General features: G+C 37.5%; 1 protein-coding gene across 9 annotated transcripts in view; it reads right to left on the bottom strand.

The window, feature by feature from the left end:
- Positions 1–19,407, bottom strand: part of AGTPBP1 (ATP/GTP binding carboxypeptidase 1) — a 168,469-nt gene that overhangs the window by 6,405 nt on the left and 142,657 nt on the right. For 5 of the 9 annotated variants that reach the window (XM_045043681.1, XM_023242224.2, XM_023242223.2 and 2 more), the window contains 4 exons: positions 18,088–18,217; positions 16,744–16,875; positions 14,569–14,745; positions 10,758–10,918 (listed from right to left, as the gene is read on the bottom strand). In XM_045043681.1, coding sequence (XP_044899616.1) covers positions 10,758–10,918; positions 14,569–14,745; positions 16,744–16,875; positions 18,088–18,217 — 600 coding nt within the window. Of the gene's footprint in view, positions 1–315; positions 2,617–2,883; positions 3,051–5,901; positions 6,477–10,757; positions 10,919–14,568; positions 14,746–16,743; positions 16,876–18,087; positions 18,218–19,407 lie in introns of those variants that run through there. The other 4 variants (XM_045043676.1, XM_045043677.1, XM_045043680.1 and 1 more) reach the window with 4 other exon arrangements.

Raw genomic sequence — 19,407 nt, forward strand, 5'->3', positions numbered from 1 at the left:
AAGCCCACCTTGGGATAAGTGCCCTTTCTCTGTATTCCCTTTGTACCCTGCACATTCTGTCCGATCACTTCTGGTATGCAGGTGAAACCACTGACTTGTGGGTCTGTCTCCTAAGCACTTTAAGGTCAGGAACTGTGACTTACTCATCTTAGTGCCTCCTGTCAGCTCCCGAAAGTGCTTGATACATTGTAGGCCCTAAACAAATGTTTGCTGAACTCTTTATAAGAAGCCACGGAGCCAATGAGACCATCGATTTTTATATTACCCCATCTCACTGATTATACTTTAGTAAAAAAACTTAAGGCTCAAGACCAATCACAGCAATTCAGCTTTGCTTTTATTAATAATTCCAACATATGTTTTGAACAATTCATGATTTAGGAAGGGCTTTCCTATACATTATCTCACAATAGCCTTCAGATAAGAAGAGAAAGACTTGAAGGTAATTTGCCCTAGAGTTATAAAATAAATAATCCCTTGACATCAACAGAAAGGAATTCACGTAATAATTCAATCACAAAAAGAAACTCTAATCAGCACTTAATTATTTCCTGTCACTATTACTTTTTTCCCACCACGACTTTCTTGTTCCCCTAATTTGCTTCATTTAAGTTGACTCCCGTTGCCTGTTTCTGCTTCATTCTCTAATAACTGGCCTCTGTTCACCTACCCTAACATCCTTCCACTCTGGATTTTAATCAATAAGAAACATTTGATTCTAAAAGAGAATAGCATTTTTAGTCCCAAACCAAATCTTCCTCATGCCGCTTCAGGAAAAATACCAAAATCTTCACCCATATGACTTTCTCACAGGATGAATCTGTTGAAATTCTCTGCTATAGGGTGTCATTGAGATGCAGAAAAGGTTTAAAATTCCAACTGATTTCTAAAGATAACAAAAAAATTCTGCTTTATTCAGATTTAGAAAGTGTTCTGGCTATCCTTGTGTTAAACTATTAAGCATACACAAAATTAAACCTAAGAAATTCACCATCCCCCTCAGTGTGTGCCCAACTACTTGCATGAGAGCTGACTTGACATCTGAGACTCCAGAAGGCAGATCTTCAGCTCTGTTCCCTATACAAGCATGAAAGAAGCAAAACACTGTTTATGGAGTCAGAAATTCTGGGTCTGTGCCTCTCCTCTTCTACTAACCAGCTGCATGACCTTGAGCAAGTCATGTCCTTGGTTTCCAACACCGGTTTTTCTCTACTGTACAAGCAGAGATCACAATATCAGACCTACTACCTCGCAAATTGTTGTAGTAAAGTGGGAAAGCATTTATAAATTCTCAGGTTATACAAATACAAAATGTTATTATGAAATTAATAAAATCTGTTAAAAAAAGTTAATCAATCTTTGTTAATTCCTACAGAGCCCAGGCGATGGGCTGCCGTCAAGCCACTGACTAAAACCACTGCCTTACTTTTGTGACTCAGAATCCTACCTTAACCATGTCCTCTTCAACAGTTTTGAGACTAACCTACTGTTTTTAGACAGCACAATGAACATATCCTAGGGGAGAAAGTCTGAAATTGATACACAAACAGAAAAATATTCCATTGTCCAAATTACCAATTTGTGACTTGCCGATTATGACTTTCTTGTATTCAAATATCAGGTCTCAGGTGAAAGAAAAATCTCTATCTGCCTAAATATTAGAGAATGTTCCATTTATATAATTTGATTCTTAGCTCATAAGAGATTCGGCATCTACTAAATATCACAAAGCAAACAAAATTATCCATAGAAAATACAAGTAACAATTTTTGTCGGTCTTAACTGACCACAGTGTATACATAAGTATTTGCACATTCCTGCACACGTGCATACCCACACACAGAGTTAGAATTTCTAATAAGAGGATATCTATTTGGGGGGGAAAAAAAAGTAAAGAAAGTTGTTAATTTACTGATACTTCATTGGAAAATAATATATAACTAAGCTGCCTTCAAAAAAATAGTATTGAAGTCACTAACCTCCAACTTACTTTATTTTACTATTGATCTAGAAACATTTCTTATACGTAATGAAAGTGGTAAACAGTTAAGCTTCCCAATAATTCGGACAGCTTCAAAGGCTGAAACCATTCCTTTTTAGCAATTCTGCTTAGTTCCTTGGAAGATACAAGATACAACGAAAGTACAGGGGAATTCTGGGTTAGACGTGGGCACGATTCCTGGTTTTGTGAAGAATTACATGGATGATCTTGGGTCAGTTCATCTCTGAGTCTGGGTTTACACACATATGAAAAAGGGTTACATTATCATCTGTCTCTGTTCATTCTCAATAGAACATGAAAATCTCAGAGATAATAATTGAACTTAACAGAAACTCAAAATGGGCATGTGCATTGAGGGTCCCAAGGCCACCCCAGGTTTGGTGACATGCTAGCAAGATTTACAGGATTCAACACGCAGTTGTATTAACAGCTATGACTTATTACAGTGAAAGGATACAAAGCAAAATCAACCAAGAGAAAAGGTGCGTGGGGCAAAGTCCAGAGGGAACCAAGGCCAGGCAAGGGCAGCTGCTAAGAGGCAGAGAAGTCATCAGAGCTTTCAGCAATTTCAAAGGATTGGTGGCAAAAATTGGAGTTCAGAGCTGCCAAGTTTCCTGAAAGAAGGGAGTTGCAGAGATATGACCCCAACAGTTTTCCCCTGGAGGCATGTGACAAATTCTTTAAATACATAGTGCAAGAGGCTGAAAAGCAAAGCAGAAAGCAGCAAAACAAACAGAACACAAACAATAGAATTGAGGGCTGTCTTGAGGTGCCTCCTTGAGGCAAAGAGAAGCCCTAGGCCACCAATCGTGACCTTCGGAGGGCAGGGAGGGGACAGGTGAACCCAGGGAGAACAAGCTTCCCAATTTCTGCAAACCTACCTCAAGTCTGCTCAGTCCCTGGCCAGACTACTCTACACCTGCCAGAGGATAGAATGAAGCCTCTTTGAAGGAATATGTATTCTTCCTTGTTCTGATATGCCATATTCTTACTTTGAAGTCTCAAATAGGCACTTATTGAGAGGAATAACCATTCTTCCAAGAGGTTACTGAGAATATAGCACATAAATATGAATAAATATCTACAATCATCAAATTCCTTGTACAGCTGTCTTAGAGACGAACAATAACTAACTTGATACTTATCTGGATCTCTATGATAAGGATCATTTCCTTCTCCTACAATAAACCTGAAAGCTTTCATTATAATCAAATCTGCCCTGGGGTCCTGAAGTGTTCATGTAAGGCTCCATTTTGTTTTTCTAGATGATTTTAGGCTCCTCTGTACTTGTGGGTACAAGAGCATTTCACAGAAACACAAATGGTTCACTTTTAGTTATAAGCAACTATGATTTCAAGTGGACTAGGAGTTGTGATATGACCCTTCAATTATATGGCATGATTTATCTGCCTAGAAAATATTCTTTAAAAAAATTTTTTTATGTTTATTTATTTTTGAGAGTGAGAGAGACAGAGCACAAGCCAGGGAGGGGCAGAGAGAGGGGGAGACACAGAATCAGAAGCAGGCTCCAGGCTCTGAGTTGTCAGCACAGAGCCCGATGCGGGGCTCGAACCCATGGATCATGAGATCATGACCTGAGCCAAAATCAAGAGTCGGACACTTAATCGACTGAGCCACCCAGGCACCCCTGCCTAGAAAATATTTTAATGCAATTATAGCTGTAGGAATTTTCTACATGGTTGCAATAAATGTCTGTCAGAAATTCACAACAGCCTCAAGCATGTGCATCACAGCCATTGAAAAGGAATTTTTTTTAAGGATTAGCTTGATTAAATAATAAACTGTACATAAAAAACAGAGCAAACACACATTAGGGGCGACTGGGTGGCTCAGTCAGTTGAACATCCAACTCTTGATTTCAGCTCAGGTCATGATCCCAGGGTTGTGGGATTGAGCCCCGTGTCAGGCTCCACGCTGAGCCTGGAGCCTGCTTCAGATTCATTCCTTCTCTCTCTCTGTGCCCCTCTCCCCCGCTCCTACTCTCTCTCTCTAAAATTAAAAAAAAATTTTTAAAGCACATCAATATGAGTAAGCTTTACTACATTACTAGGTATTAGATACTGCCATTAACATGTGGCCACAAATGATCTGTACTGACAGATTCTCTCTGTGACCAAGCTTGAGTCCAGCTGCTCTCAGTCCTCTTTCAGACTAGGTCCTGACCTTGGGATCTGTCCTCAGTCAGGGGCTCTGTCTGCTTAGCCTAGCTATAGCAAAAACCTTGCTGAGTCAGTTTATCGAAATCCCCACTCTCTGTATCTCATCAGCCTGGCCTGCTTTCAGCAAAAACTCCGTCAAGTAGGTTCAGCCAGAATCTCCCTTACCTGGGATGGTTTCTCTTAGTCACTTTCCAACTGCCAATCCCCTACTCTACTCCCTGGCTATAAGTCACCAGTGTTCCTCACTGTATTCACGACTGAGCCCAATCTCCCTCCCAAAGTACAAAGTCCCCTTGTTAGCAATCCTCCTGAGTAGTCTGCTTTCCTGTTCTGTGAAGTGTCACAAATAATTTTCTCTTTAACAATATTAATTTTCTCAGAAGAAAAAGGTCCTACATATTTACAAATAAACACTAGCTTCACACGAAGAAAGCACAGAAAATACATAGGTTAGTATTTCATTCATGTGTTAATAGTCTGCAGCAATGAGTATCTTTGTACTACACCTGACCAATAATTTCCCGCCAGTCCCTCTGATATTGCTAGGGGCAGGGGTAGAGCCTTTAACCACGAAACGTTATACTGTTAACTCATTTACAGACCTGTACTCATTCCCTATACTTTATTAGAAGTCAGGTACTCTATCTTTATCAAAACACATCAAATTAGATTTTTAAAAAAGCATTAACATAAAGTAGAACAAATGCTAAGCGTATTTTAAAGGTTTTCTCCAGCTTAAGTCCTATTTATTTTTATTACTTGCATTACGAACAATTTCTCACCCCATTTTCTAATGTCCATGCTGTACACACAAATACAAATTAAGTACTGATACATGCTACACCACAGATAGAGATTGAAAACAAGCTAACTGAAGTAGTCAGACATAAAAGGTCACACAATGCATGGTTCCATTTATTTGAAATATCCAGAACAGGTGAATCCACAGAGACAGAAAGCACATGAGTGATTGTCAGGGGCTGGAAATGACTGCTTAAGGGTATGAAGGTCTCCTTTGGGGGTGATATACGCATTTTGGAACTAGACAGAGTTCCCAGAACTAGAACTGATAGTTGTACGATATTGTGAACATATTATTATTCACTTCATTAATTTTCACTTTAAAATGGTTGATTTTATGCTGTGTGACTCCATCTCAAGAAAGACAGAAATAAAGGAAAGGAAAAGAAAAAAAAGAAAAAGACATCCAAATACTATTTGATTATAAGAGACTAATTAGGCCTCATTTAAACATAAGCATATGTTTTTATCATAAAATATTGTCCAAAATTTGGTATTTTTCAGCTTCACTTTCCTGTAATGTTTTAAATATACTCAAACTTCAAATACTTCTTCTATATACCTAATATCCTGAAATGTAGTCCCCATCACCATAATCTGATGAGAAGCACTGTTAAATGTATCAATTCTCAAATCCTTTAAATGAGAGTCACTGAAAGGACTGTTTTAACAGTTTAGGTGACAGGTAAAATAGAAACACTTTTGCTAAGTACAAAAATACTACATAGCTATAAGCTTTTATTTTATTTTTATTGTCCATGTATTTTTGACAGAGGAAGACAGAGACACAGTACAAGTGGGGGAGTGACAGACGGAGACACACACAGAATCCGAAGGCGGCTCCAGGCTCCGAGCTGTCAGCACAGAGCCCAATGCGGGGCTCGAACTCGCGAGCCGTGAGATCATGACCTGAGCTGAAGTCGGATGCTTAACCGACTGAGCCACCCAGGTGCCCCAATAGCTGTAAGCTTTCAAATGAGCTCAACCAATATTTCCAGCTTAGACCTAAAAGAAACACACCCCCTAAGAAAGATATAATGTAGACTCAGTGTTACATCAGATGAAATTTTTATTATACAACAAATACAATCGGGGATAGTTAAAATGTTTTATGTGTGTAATTTCCAATGAATGCCCTGGGAATAAAAAACACGATTAATTTTCAACCGCAGGCTTCACTGAAAAGGAAGTTCTAGAAGTTCCGGTAACTACAGTGAATCTCAAGAGCAACTAAGATGACTGTAAAAGAATAACTTCTTTTCTAAAGGACAGTCCACAGGAAAAAGAAAACCAAAGAGGGAGTAAAAGCAAAGAAGAGATCTCAACGAAGTGTTGGCAGATGGAGGCAGATGGATGAAGTGAAAGGGCCTGGGTTCCAACTTCCACTTTGCTCAAGTCCATAGGACAGGGGAAGCCAACAGGGATGCGCGGATTTGCATTACAAAAGCTGCAGCAAAGCTGAGAAACTGGAGATACTGGTGTTCAGCGTGCAACTGAAAAGAATAATTGATTTAAAGTCTTTATAAAGAGCAATTAGACCTTCAGATCACCTTCCTCAAGCTATTCCCTCGTTCAGAGAGATGGAAAGATGACTTTCCAAAGAGTTTTGTCACAGAGGCTATTCTGTTAGGGCCAAAACACAGAAATGGGGGTCTGGAGAGTAAGAGAAAGTCTGCTCAAAAGCAAGTCCGAGTGGCCCCCCAGGATACTGGCTACTGAACTTATGCCCCAGGGTAACATTTCTCAATTTTTCGTAAATCATCCCCCCAACCCTCCGCAAAGAGGTTTTTTAGAGTTTTTTTTCTAATCCCCCTAATTAACTACAATTAGAAATTAAAAAGATAAATTTCACATCAGATTAGACCCAGCTAAAGACAGCATGGGTGAATTAAAGGTTGGTTAGAAAAAAACACCTAGCTCTGAGTCAGCAGGACTTGTGCCCAAGCGTGTATCTGTGTGTGTGTATTCATATGTATATGTGTGCAAAGGTATATATATGCATGTATGTATGCATGTATATAGGTACGTGTGTGTGTGTGTGTGTGTGTGTGTGTGTGTGTGTGTGGTGTGTTCAGCACAGAGGGAGCAGGCAAAACTGCCCATCTCCCAGTCCTCCCCTGAAAAAGTTTCAGTGTATATTTTAAAAGCTGCAACCTAAGGACCAGACTTCTAACTTGGCAGGCACTGTGGGTTGTCATCCTCTTCAGAGACTGGGGAACCCAGCAGATACATATCCTGCTTTCTCCCCTCAGGGGGCTCCAATAATCAAAGCAAGTCCCCCATACGGCCCTGAAAGGAGCTTGTACACACATCTGGCCCTCAGCTTTTGTGGCTGCCGCCGAAGAGACAGACCTGAGGATGGCCTGCCCCTAGGAGCCAACAGGGTTTGCATTCATTAGTCCCATCCTACGGTAGCAAGCAAGGAAAACAGCTCTGACCAGGCACAGAGGCACCTCCTGCAGCTTTATCCTCAGGCTAGCACAGAGGGAATAGGCAAAAATGCCCATCTCCCAGTTTTTCTCTGGAAGGGGCTTAACCACATATTTTCTCAGCTGCTGCTAGAGGGTCCAGTTCCTAATCATCCTGCATCTACGTGCTGACTATGATCCTCCTTTTTGGGATACTACCATGACCTGGCACCTTCAACTACTGGGAGAGACTGAGAACAAAAAAAGAGGCTTGGGCAATCACAAAACTCTGACAGACAACTAGGAGCTCAAGCCAGGCTGATCAAGGAGGTTCGTCTATTACACAAGAGCATTCTGTCAAGACTGGGAGAGACGGCTAGGTTCATCTAATGTGCAGGAACCAAAACAGACAAGTCACTGAAAATGAACAGAGGAATTTATTCCAAACAAAATAACAAAATAAATACCTAGAAACAGATCTCAAAGAATGTAAGTGATTTAACTGATACAGAATTCAAAATAAGTCATAAAAATTTTCACCAAAGTCAAGAGAAGAATGAATGAACAAAGTGAAAATTTCAACAGAGACAGAAAATATAAAAACTTGCTGAAAAGAAATTACAAAACTGAAGGATACAATAACTGAACTGAAAAATTCAATAGAGGATTCAACAGCAGACTGGATCAAATAGAAGAAGGAATCAGTGAACTTGAAAAGGGCAGTGGATGTTTCAATATCCACAAAACAATTAACGTGATTCATCACATCAATAAAAGAAAGGACAAGAACCATATGATCCTCTCAGTAGATGCAGAGAAAGCATTTGACAAAATACAGCATCCTTTCTTGAACAAAATCCTCAAGAAAGTAGGGATAGTAGAGCATACTTCGAGATCATAAAAGCCATATATGAACGACCCAATGCTAATATCATCCTCAATGGGGAAAAACTGAGAGCTTTTCCCCTAAGGTCAGGAACAAGACAGGGATGTCCACTCTCGCCACTGTTATTCAACATAGTATTGGAAGTCTTAGCCTCTGCAATCAGCCAACACAAAGAAATAAAAGGCATCCAAATCAGCCAGGAGGAGGTCAAACTTTTACTCTTCACTCTATATGGAAAACCCAAAAGATTCCACCAAAGAACTGATAGACTTGATTCACGAATTCATCAAAGTTGCAGGATATAAAATCAATGCACAGAAATCGGCTGCATGCCTATACACCAACAATGAAGCGACAGAAAGAGAAATCAAGGAACCAATCCCATTTACAGTTGCACAAAAAACCCATAAAATACCTAGGAATAAATCTAACCAAAGAGGTAAAAAATCTATACACTGAAAACTATACAAAGCTTATGAAAGAAATTGAAGAAGACACCAAAAAATGGAAAAAGATTCCATGCTCCTGGATAGGAAGAACAAACATTGTTAAAATGTCAATGCTACCCAAAGCAATCTACATATTCAATGCAATCCCTATCAAAGTAACACCAGCATTCTTCACAGAGCTAGAACAAATAATCCTAAAATTTGTATGGAACCAGAAAAGACCCCAAATAGCCAAAGCAATCTTGAAAAAGAAAACCAAAGCAGGAGGCATCATAATCCCAGACTTCAAACTATACTACAAAGCTGTAATCATCAAGACAGTATGGTACTGGCACAAGAAAAGACACTCAGATCAATGGAACAGAATAGAGAACCCACACATGGACCCACAAACATATGGCCAACTAATCTTGGACAAAGCAGGAAAGAATATCCAATGGAATAAAGACAGTCTCTTCAGCAAGTGGTGCTGGGAAAACTGGACAGTGACATGCAGAAGAATGAACCTGGACCACTTTCTTACACCATACACAAAAATAAACTCAAAGTGGATGAAAGACCTCAATGTAAGACAGGAAGCCATCAAAATCCTCAAGGAGAAAGCAGGCAAAAACCTCTTTGATCTTGCCCAAAGCAATTTCTTACTCAACACATCTCCGGAGGCAAGGGAAACAAAAGCAAAAATGAACTACTGGGACCTCATCAAAATAAAAAGCTTCTGCACAGCGAAGGAAACAATCAGCAAAACTAAAAAGCAACCGACAGAATGGGAGAAGATATTTGCAAATGACATATCAGATACAGAGTTAGTATCAAAAATCTATAAAGAACTTATCAAACTCAACACCCAAAAAAACAAATAATCCAGTGAAGAAATGGGTGAAAGACATGAATAGACACTTCTCCAAGGAAGATATCCAGATGGCCAACCGACACGTGAAAAAATGCTCAACATCACTCATCATCAGGGAAATACAAATCAAAACCACAATGAGATACCATCTTACACCTGTCAGAATGGTAACATTAACAACTCAGGCAACAACAGATGTTGGTGAGGATGCGGAGAAAGAGGATCTCTTTTGCATTGTTGGTGGCAATGCAAGCTGGTGCAGCCACTCTGAAAAACAATATGGAGGTTCCTCATAAAACTAAAAATAGAACTACCCTATGACCCAGCCATTGCACTACTAGGCATTTATCCACGGGATACAGGTGTGCTGTTTTGAAGGGCCACATGCACCCCCATGTTTATAGCAGCACTATCAACAATAGCCGAAGTATGGAAAGAGCCCAAATGTCCATCAATGGATGAATGGATAAAGAAAATATGGTGTATATATGCAATGGAGTATTACTCGGCAATCAAAAAGAATGAAATCTTGCCATTTGCAACTACGTGGATGGAACTAGAGGGTATTATTAAGCAAAATTAGTCTGAGAAAGACAAATATCATATGACTTCATCATATGAGGAATTTAAGATACAAAACAGATGACCATAAGGGAAGGGAAGCAAAAATAATATAAAAACAGGGAGGGGGACAAAACATAAGAGACTCTTAAATACAGAGAACAAACTGAGGGTTGCTGGAGGGGTAGTGGGAGGAGGGATTGGCTAAATGGGTAAGGGACATTAAGCAATCTACTGAAATCACTGTTGTACCATATACTAACTAACTTGGATGTAAATTATAAAATTAATTAATTAATTAGATACTATCTAAGCACTGTTTTCCACATTGCTTATTTTTGGGTTAAAGGTAAACCAGTAAGATCACTAAAAATGCACTCAAAATATAAGGATATTTCATTACAGTCTCATCCAAACATCAATGTTAAAAGAATGAAGAATATTATTACAATTTGTAACAATTAAACATGTAAATAACTTAGATGTGTGAACTTAATTATATTAGTTCTAAAAATGCTTTTGGCTATCAACATCTCTGTCCCCTTCCTCTACCTAATTAATTTAATGAAGTCTAACATTATGCTACAACATAATGGAATGAAACAAGTGTGTCTTACCTCGTTACTTTGCAGTTCGATTCAATCAAGTCATTTTCAAAGTCAAGCAGGCTGGAAGGCAGATTATATTCCAATGGGGATGTCAGTCTTTTCAAACGCAGCAGACCAACACAAAATTTTGCTCCCATCTCTTCCAATTCTCGAGTACCAATCTGTAGACCCTAGAAATAAAGCAATTTCATACATATAAGTAGGACATTTGCTATCCTCTGGCTATGTCTTATTACAATTGCATATAAGAAATTTATAATTATATTAATAAAATTAAAAGCTTGGTACTTTGTAAGTACCTACAACTCAACAAGCGCAATGTCTTAACAAGATTATTTTAGATCAAAAAAGGAAATGGTCTCAAAAAAACCATTTCTAAAATGTCTATTTCTCATTTACTACAAGCAAACAATTTTCACCAACACACTGGGAAAAAAAAATAAACATTTTGTGGTTATGTTACTCTGGGGCTCATGTGTGAAATTACATTTTTGCAAGATATTGCTAGTATTTCTTGTAATCCACGACTTTGGATGCCAATGTTAAAATATTGTAGTGTCAAAATCAAGACCTAAACATTTGTAGACCTAAACATTACCTTATACTTTTTACTGTATGATAAAAGAAATTGGTAAGTAAAGGGGTGCCTGGGTGGCTCAGTCAGTTAAGTGTCTGACTTCGGCTCAGGTCACGATCTCACCGTTCATAAGTTTGAGCTCTGTGTCGGGCTCTGTGCTAACAGCTCGGAGCCTGGAACCTGCTTTGGATTCTGTGACTCCCTCTCTCTCTGCCCCTCCCCTGCTCACGGTCTGTCTCTCTCTGTCTCTCAATAATAAATAAACATTAAAAATTAAAAAAAAAAAAAAGAAAGAAACTGGTAAGTAAAAAACCAACAAAAGAAAGGTACCTATGTAAAACAAACAAACAAACAAAAAGAATCAAACAGATCTAGGCCAATGAGGTAGCAGTAAAAGAAGTTCCTATGTTCCATGTCAATTAAGAATGCCTATTTCAAATCTGGTCTAGTGAGGGCAGAAGAAAATTTTACCCCAACTCTACCCTTTCTAACTGGAAGTTTCCCAATAAACAATATAAAGTTTATCAAAAGTTAAATGTTACCACATAAAATGATAAAAATGGCCATAAACCAAGACACTGCTTATCACTGAATTTTCAGATAAAAATGAATCTCTAAAATAAGAGAATTCTCACACCAACAAAAGTTGCAGGTGCAAATGAGAGTACACATCATTTAGAGAAGTTACTTTAAAACAGTTTTTCAATGAACAGACTAAAACACATGGTAACTGAAGAAAATAAACCGTAAAAACCGTTACTAACCCCCCAAAGCACATTCCTTTATAATAACGATTGACTAACTGATTGCTTAGTTTACCCATGTCCAAACATTCCACGGAATGTGACCTGACTTTATTAGAACATTTATTTGCCTTCTTAATTAAAAAGCTTTAGAAAGGCATGGCTGTTTCTGAATTAGTTCACAGAAAATAAAAATAAAGACCATTTACAGCCTAAAATCTAGTAATATAAGAGCATTCCTGAGGTGAAGAGAATGGTTTCTTAAAATATCGTTAAACTCATATAACTTATTAGCTAACATTAACAAGCCTGAAAAGTATAACATTAGGGGTGTGGGGACATATGGAGTATTTAAGAATTCTGTATTTTCTACTCAATTCTGCCATGAATCTAAAACTGCTCTAAAAACCCTAAGTTTATTAACAATAGCAAAAAAAGCTTTCATAAAAAGTATATGTTATCACAGCATTGAATTTTAGATATTAATAAAAAACTTGATTAGTAAGAGATAATTCTCTCCATAAGAGTTTTAAATTAATGTAGCTCTAGTAACTAAATTATATAAAAGAGAAATGAGCATTTACTAAGTATCCATTTTATTTTTTAAGTCTATAGATTTCTTTCTAAAAAATAACTTTTTAAAAAAGTGGTCTAAGATTTTAGGTCTGAAAGTATATTTTAACTATTTTTTTAAATGTGGCTTTTTAAATGATCAAACTAATGTATCAAAATACATTTGTAATGATTTTTGTAATGTTTATTCATTTTTGAGAGAGAGAGAAAGAGAGAGAGAGAGTGTGTGTGAATGGGGGAGGTGCAAGGAGACAGGGAACATGGAATCCGAAGCAGGGTCAGGGCTCTGGGCTGTCAGCACAGAGCCCGACACCGGGCTCAAACTCATGTACCCCGAGATCATGACCTAAGCCAAAGTCGGACGCTTAACTGACTGAGCCACCCAGGCGTCCCTACAAATAGAATATTTGTAAAAATTCAAAGAAAGTCTATCTGTAGAATCCAAATATAATAAGGAAACACCTTTGCTATATGCTACAGTTGATTTCAAGAGGCATGCAAGTCTCAGCTTCTCTACTTCTCTTCCAACCCACAGAGGGGAGCATCAAAAACATTGATGCTTTAAATTGCCTTCTCTTCTGACTGTGTAAGCATCTCTTTAAGAAGTTATCTACAGTCTGTTTCCATACATCATATAGCTTAAGGGTTTTTTTCCTAGAAGACACCTATTGTCTTATACAAAAGTGATTCATTCTTAAGCTTTTTTCCCATCCTACACACTTACAGAATATGAGACTCTTGCCAAAGCTGTCCATGACAGCAATGATTAGGGGATGGGGGTTGGGCTCTGGAGTGGTGCTCTGGTACATTTTATCTTTTACCACAATCACATCCTTGGTAGATGAGAAGTCACTGTTTTACAGTATTTGAATTCAAAAGATACTACATTTTGGAAGAATAATATACTGTGGTCAACCTAAAATTTAGGGAAGTCATTCAACAGAAAGTACTGAAATTTCATTAAGTTCTACTCTACAAGGCCCCCAAAATTTGAGTGTCAGTTGAAAAATCTACACAATTTCTTCTCAGTTGGATATAGACTGTAACAGTTATTACTTAGGCTCTCCAGTTAAGCTTTTTTGACATTACCTATAATATGTTTACATTTTTAATACTAACCATTTGAAAGATTTTTTAACTCCTTCCAAACATAAAGTTATAACCAACCATCTGTATGTGAGGTATATAAAGATCACTATTAGATTCAGTTTCCTCTTCCCCCCTTACCAAACCAAACCTAACAGAATAAAGAATAACTAGCATGACACATGAAAATCTTTCTGTGGCAAGAAAAATAAGTATTTGTAATATTTATTAGGTTGCTGTTGATTATCTTAGCTCCAGCTGATTGCCTATTTTTTCAGTCTTTCAAATTAAAAAAATTCAACGTCACCTAATATTTTATTAGTCTTTAGTTTCAAAAGTAAACTTAAAACTCCAGTTGTTTCCAATAAAAGTCTATAGCACCAGTCTTAGTAAAGAAAAAAATTTAGGGAAGGGATATGCATTTAAAAGTAACACACACACACAAAATCTAAATATAAAAAACTTCACAAGTAAGTGTAATGTGTTTATTTCTAAATGCATAAAAACACGCTAACATCCAACAAATTAAAATGACAGAAAGTTTGTGTTAATTATGTACTACTTGCACAGCTCGTTATAAATTACCAATTGGTATTTAAAATGTGTACCACAACATGCCTTCTTAAAAATTATGAATGTAGATGGACTCAACCAAGATTTCATAAAAACCCAAAGCAAGCTATTTAGTACAGAGAAGTAAAAAAGAATTGCATAGGATTCAAGTTCATGACTGCAATAGCTCAGTGTAACAAATGTGCCATTTAATATAAACCATGAGAATGCTATATGAAAAGAAAGTCCTTAAATACTTTTTACTACTCAAAGTCCTGAGATGTTTTACCTTATATTTTCCCTGGTCACAGCCACACAAAGTACTTTCCATGGTATAGCTTCTTTGTACGCCTATCTCCCTCCAAACCACAACACGTGCCGTGGATTCTTTAGATTTTTCCACTACAAAGCTACAGCTGCTCATGCAAAATGCTGGAGCAATATGGCTCAGTATCTTAGGCAAGGTCTGCAAAAATAAGAATGATAGAACACAATATTTCAAGAGGGCTTTTTTTAATTAAAAACATTTTTTTTTTTAGTTTTTAAACATTTTCATGAAAGCACAGTGACCAGAGCAGGGCCATGTGAGTCTTCTTACTTTGTCCTCTGCTATTCCAAGCACCAAAAACATTCTTTACAAATTCAGAATTTTCTGCTTTCCTGGACAAACAGTAATCAGTTGGAAAACAAAATGGGAGGAAGGATCACATTCACAGTAGTAACCAACAGGTGAACAAAAACTATGGTAAAAAATGTTTCAAATTTTGAAAAAAAATGTTTAAAAAACAAAACTTTAGTCACGAAAAATGGCTTACTAATTAAGAGATTTAACATCATAAATGTCAACCACCTCTAAATTAATCAATAAAGTCAAGACAATCACAATCAAAATGCCCACAACATTTTCTGCAACTTCAAATTATTCTCAGGTTCACCTGGTGTGCGTACGTATGAAGGCAGACAGGGGAGTTCTGAAAGAAGAGAAATAATCTAACAGATATTAACCTAATTATATATGTAAGGGAAGTTAAATTGTGATACCGTGTAGGAGTAGATACATCTCTAGAAAGAAAGAGAATTCAGAATTAGAACCAAAGGCAGATGTAAAAATTAGAATTATTAGTGTGGAGGGCCACCTGGGTGGCTCATTCAGTTGAGCATCTCAACTCTTGATTTCAGCTCAGGTCATGATCTCACGGTTCCTAGGATCGAGTGCTGTGTCGGACTCTGCACTGAGCTTGCTTGGGATTCTCTCTCTCCCTCTCTCTCTCTGCCCTCCCATGCTCAAAAAAGAGACAGAGAGAGAGTGAGTGAATCACACACACACACACACACACACACAGCTCAAGCAGGGGAGGAGCAGAGAGAGAGGAAGGCACAGAATCCAAAGCAGGCTCCAGGCTCTGAGCTGTCAGCAGAGCTGATGCAGGGCTCAAACTCATCAACTGTGAGATCGTGACTGAGCCAAAGAATATGCTTAACCGACTGAGCCACCCAGGTGCCCCAATAAACATTTTTTTTTAATTATTATTAGTGGAGAGAAGAGTGATCACCCACGAACTGCTGGCACCACTGGAGAGCCACTGAGAAAAACAAGCTGAAGTCACTCTTCAGTAGTTCAGTTTTAACTGGATTAAGAATTTAAACTTAACAACTAGCAAGTAAAATTTCAAAAGGAAATTAAAAACAATAAACATGGAACTTTATTTTTTAAATCTTTGGATAAGATTTCTAAGCCTCAAAACCCAGACGGCATTTAAAAAAAAAACAACAACAACAAATCTGATGCAAGTTTTTAATTATCACACAATTAAAAAAATGTTTTTTCAATATATTTGTAAAAGAGTTATTTTCAAAACAATAATAATTAGATGGCCAATGTAAATGTAAGCATAGTCATTTTATTTATTTGGGAAAGGGGAAGAAGAGAGAGGACACCAAAAAACAAAATGTGCCTTTGAATTTCTGCTCAGGGCAGTGGTATGCTATCAAAATTCTTTTGGGAAAAAAATCTGGGGTGTTTTGTTTAGGTGCAAATACAGTAGGAAAGCCACTGTGCCCTTAATGGAAAGCACATAAGATGTGACGCAGTAAGATCTTCCTTCAGTCCTGGGCATACCTCAACACATACCCAGAGGTGTGGAAACATGGTACGTAACAGATGGCTTTATAAATCGGCACAGGAAGGATGTACTGTTTAATAAATGGTGCTGAGACAACTGGTTATATATGGGGACACTAAAATTAGATCCCCAACTCTCATACAAAAATAAATTCCCAATAGATTAAAATCTAAATACGAAAAGCAAAAATTTTAGACTATTTAACATGAAACAATCTGCAACAAAAAATGGCACAATGGCAACACTTGCAGAGTCTGAGTGGCTGGGATATGTTACATTAGTTTCTGTAGTGTTACACGTGTTTGAAATCCCCAAAGTCCAGACTTATCTGTGATAATTACCCTGTATCCTACATCTTCCACGACATCACATGAAGCTGCATTATCACTGGTATGCCACACTGTCTCTTTGATGCTGCAGCCATACATAAATACATTCTTCTTTCGGGAGTGGCCATGATAATCACAATAAACCTTGAAAATATATTTTGAAAGTTAAAAACCTCCAAATCCATATATTTCCAAATAAAGCAAGTTAATAACAAGACAATAAATAGCTCTGTGTGTCTTTGCCCTTTCATTGTAACAGAGCCACCATTTAATAAGTAGAACTAATAAAAGTAATAGTAACTAGTTCTGGAAAGGATCTATGATTAATTCTAGAATGGCTAAATCCTTTCTAGGGCCTGCATCAAGCCATGAGTTCCACTCTAATATACCTACTATTCACAATTTATTTGTATTTATTTTCGAGAGATAGAGTGTGAGCGGGGGAGGGGCAGAGAGAGGGAGACAGAATCCAAAGCAGGCTCCAGTCTCTGAGCTGTCAGCGCAGCGCCCGATGAGGGACTCGAACTCCCGGAGTGAGAGATCTTGACCAGAGCCAAAGTCGGACGCTTAACTGACTGAGCCACCCAGGCGCCCCCTCTACTATTCACAATTTAAAAAATAATAAATTCAGTCATAGGTCAAATCTACAGCAGCAGTCATCGCTGATCCAAGGGTTATTTGAAAATTTAGGTAATTTGAAAGAAAGACAATGCGCTCATGAAAAACACAATTGAGAAAAGGGTAGTATGGTTTCAATTTAATTTTTAAGAGCAGCATTTTTAAAATGAAAAATGAAGAACAGGCCTGCATGTCAATGTTCACCTTCTGCAAAGTTTTCCTATCTTTCCCAGAGGAAGATTACCTCATTCAAACAATAATATAACGGAACATTCTATGCAAAAGCTGCTGAGAACAGAAGCAGAATATATACACAGTCCAGTAGTGTTCAGCACTGTGCCCACACCTTCTCTCATGTGTATACTCGAGACTTACTCGCTTCAGAGTTCACTAGCAAACTCAGAAATAAGCTTCTACCAGTTTGAGAACTTGGAAGACACATCCTGTTACCTTACTGCTATTCAAACAGTGAAGTTCAATACCTAAAACTTAAAACCAGGAGTTACCAATGTTCATAGACAAAAAAGATAAGGAAAGGGCTCAGGGGAACATTAAAAATTAAACCTGACAAAATAAGAATACAAATGCAGTGTATTAATTACACACGTAATTAATAACAGAAGAAGATATTTGTAAAAAATTCCTTTTGAAATTAACACTTAGCTTTTATAACCAGAATATACTGAGTCATTAACTAACAAAATCATTTCTGTGACTAGATAAAGTACAAATACTTACCAGTGGTAAATGCTTCACAGCGGCCAGGTATTGTAGCAGGCCCTTAGCATGGTAAATTGTAGGATGTAAATCTGGATTTGGACTTTGCCACTGTCTATTCAGATCCTCTCCACTTAAAGAACAGCGGTGACTACACAATATAAACACAAACATTAGTACTGATAAACTCTTACCTATATTTAATTTTATGATTCTATTCCAGTAAATATTTCCAGTAAATACGCTAGTCACTAAATAAACACTTATGAAGTATTTGCTTCGTGCAAGATCTTGTGTTACATGCATTTAACTGTGGCAAGCTTTCACATTTTTAGGTCAACATTTTCAAGCTATAGAAAAAAATTAATTCTCAATTCTGGGGTCTTATTCCAGACTCTCTAAAATTTACTAATGGTCCTATTTTCCATTCTGATTTCATAATAATCATTTGTTATACTCCAACACCGTGTACTTCGATTGTATTAGTTATCATGCAAAAGTACTATCTGGGCTGGGCCCTCCTAAGAAAGGTACATGTGAAAAGTCTACATTCTTTTTTGACTATTATTTTTATTTGAGAGAGACAGAGAGAGGGAAGGAGAGTGCCAGGGGGAGAGAGAGAGAATCCTAAGCAGGCTCCATGCTCAGTGCGGAACGTGACATGGGGCTCGATCCCACAACCCTGGGATCATGACCTGAGCTGAACTCAAGAGTCAGACACTCAACCGACTGAGCCATCCAGGTGCCCCAAAAGTCTACATTCTTGTAAAAATTCAAATACATTTTCACTTATTTCAGGTAGTAAGTAATAAAGCAGAGCAGAAATTTAAGCAAGCTATCAGAAGGTGGTAACAGAAGTGTAAACAGAATTCTAACTGGTCAATATGTTTCTGAATTAAAACTAGACATAAAATGCCATTTTAATTCCATAACGTATTACCTAAAAATAAATTATTCTGGTTTTTTCATTCAAAAACTTCCTAAAACGTGATAAATATTCATGCTACATTTAGTGAATAAATAAAATACGGTATCCTCAGCTTTGGAGACGCTCATGACAGCAAGACCAAATTCCCATCTTTCAGAAACAGAGTTTTCTAATTCCCACGAAAATTAAACTGCACTAACTATAAGCCATCTCCACCTAAAAAGAAGTTATCTTCCATTATTTCCAGTCTAAAGAATTCCTTCTGTCAAAACTACACCACCTCCTATCAGGATGAGGTCAGCAGATAGAGCCAATATTCCATATCAATGGAAAGAGATCCCAAGAGATTCTAAATCTTAGATCAACTCAAGATCATGCCACTGACAAACAAAAAGGAATAAAAGAAGTTACGT

The sequence above is a fragment of the Felis catus genome, chromosome D4 (genome assembly GCF_018350175.1).
Source record: "Felis catus isolate Fca126 chromosome D4, F.catus_Fca126_mat1.0, whole genome shotgun sequence".
NCBI lineage: Eukaryota > Metazoa > Chordata > Mammalia > Carnivora > Felidae > Felis > Felis catus.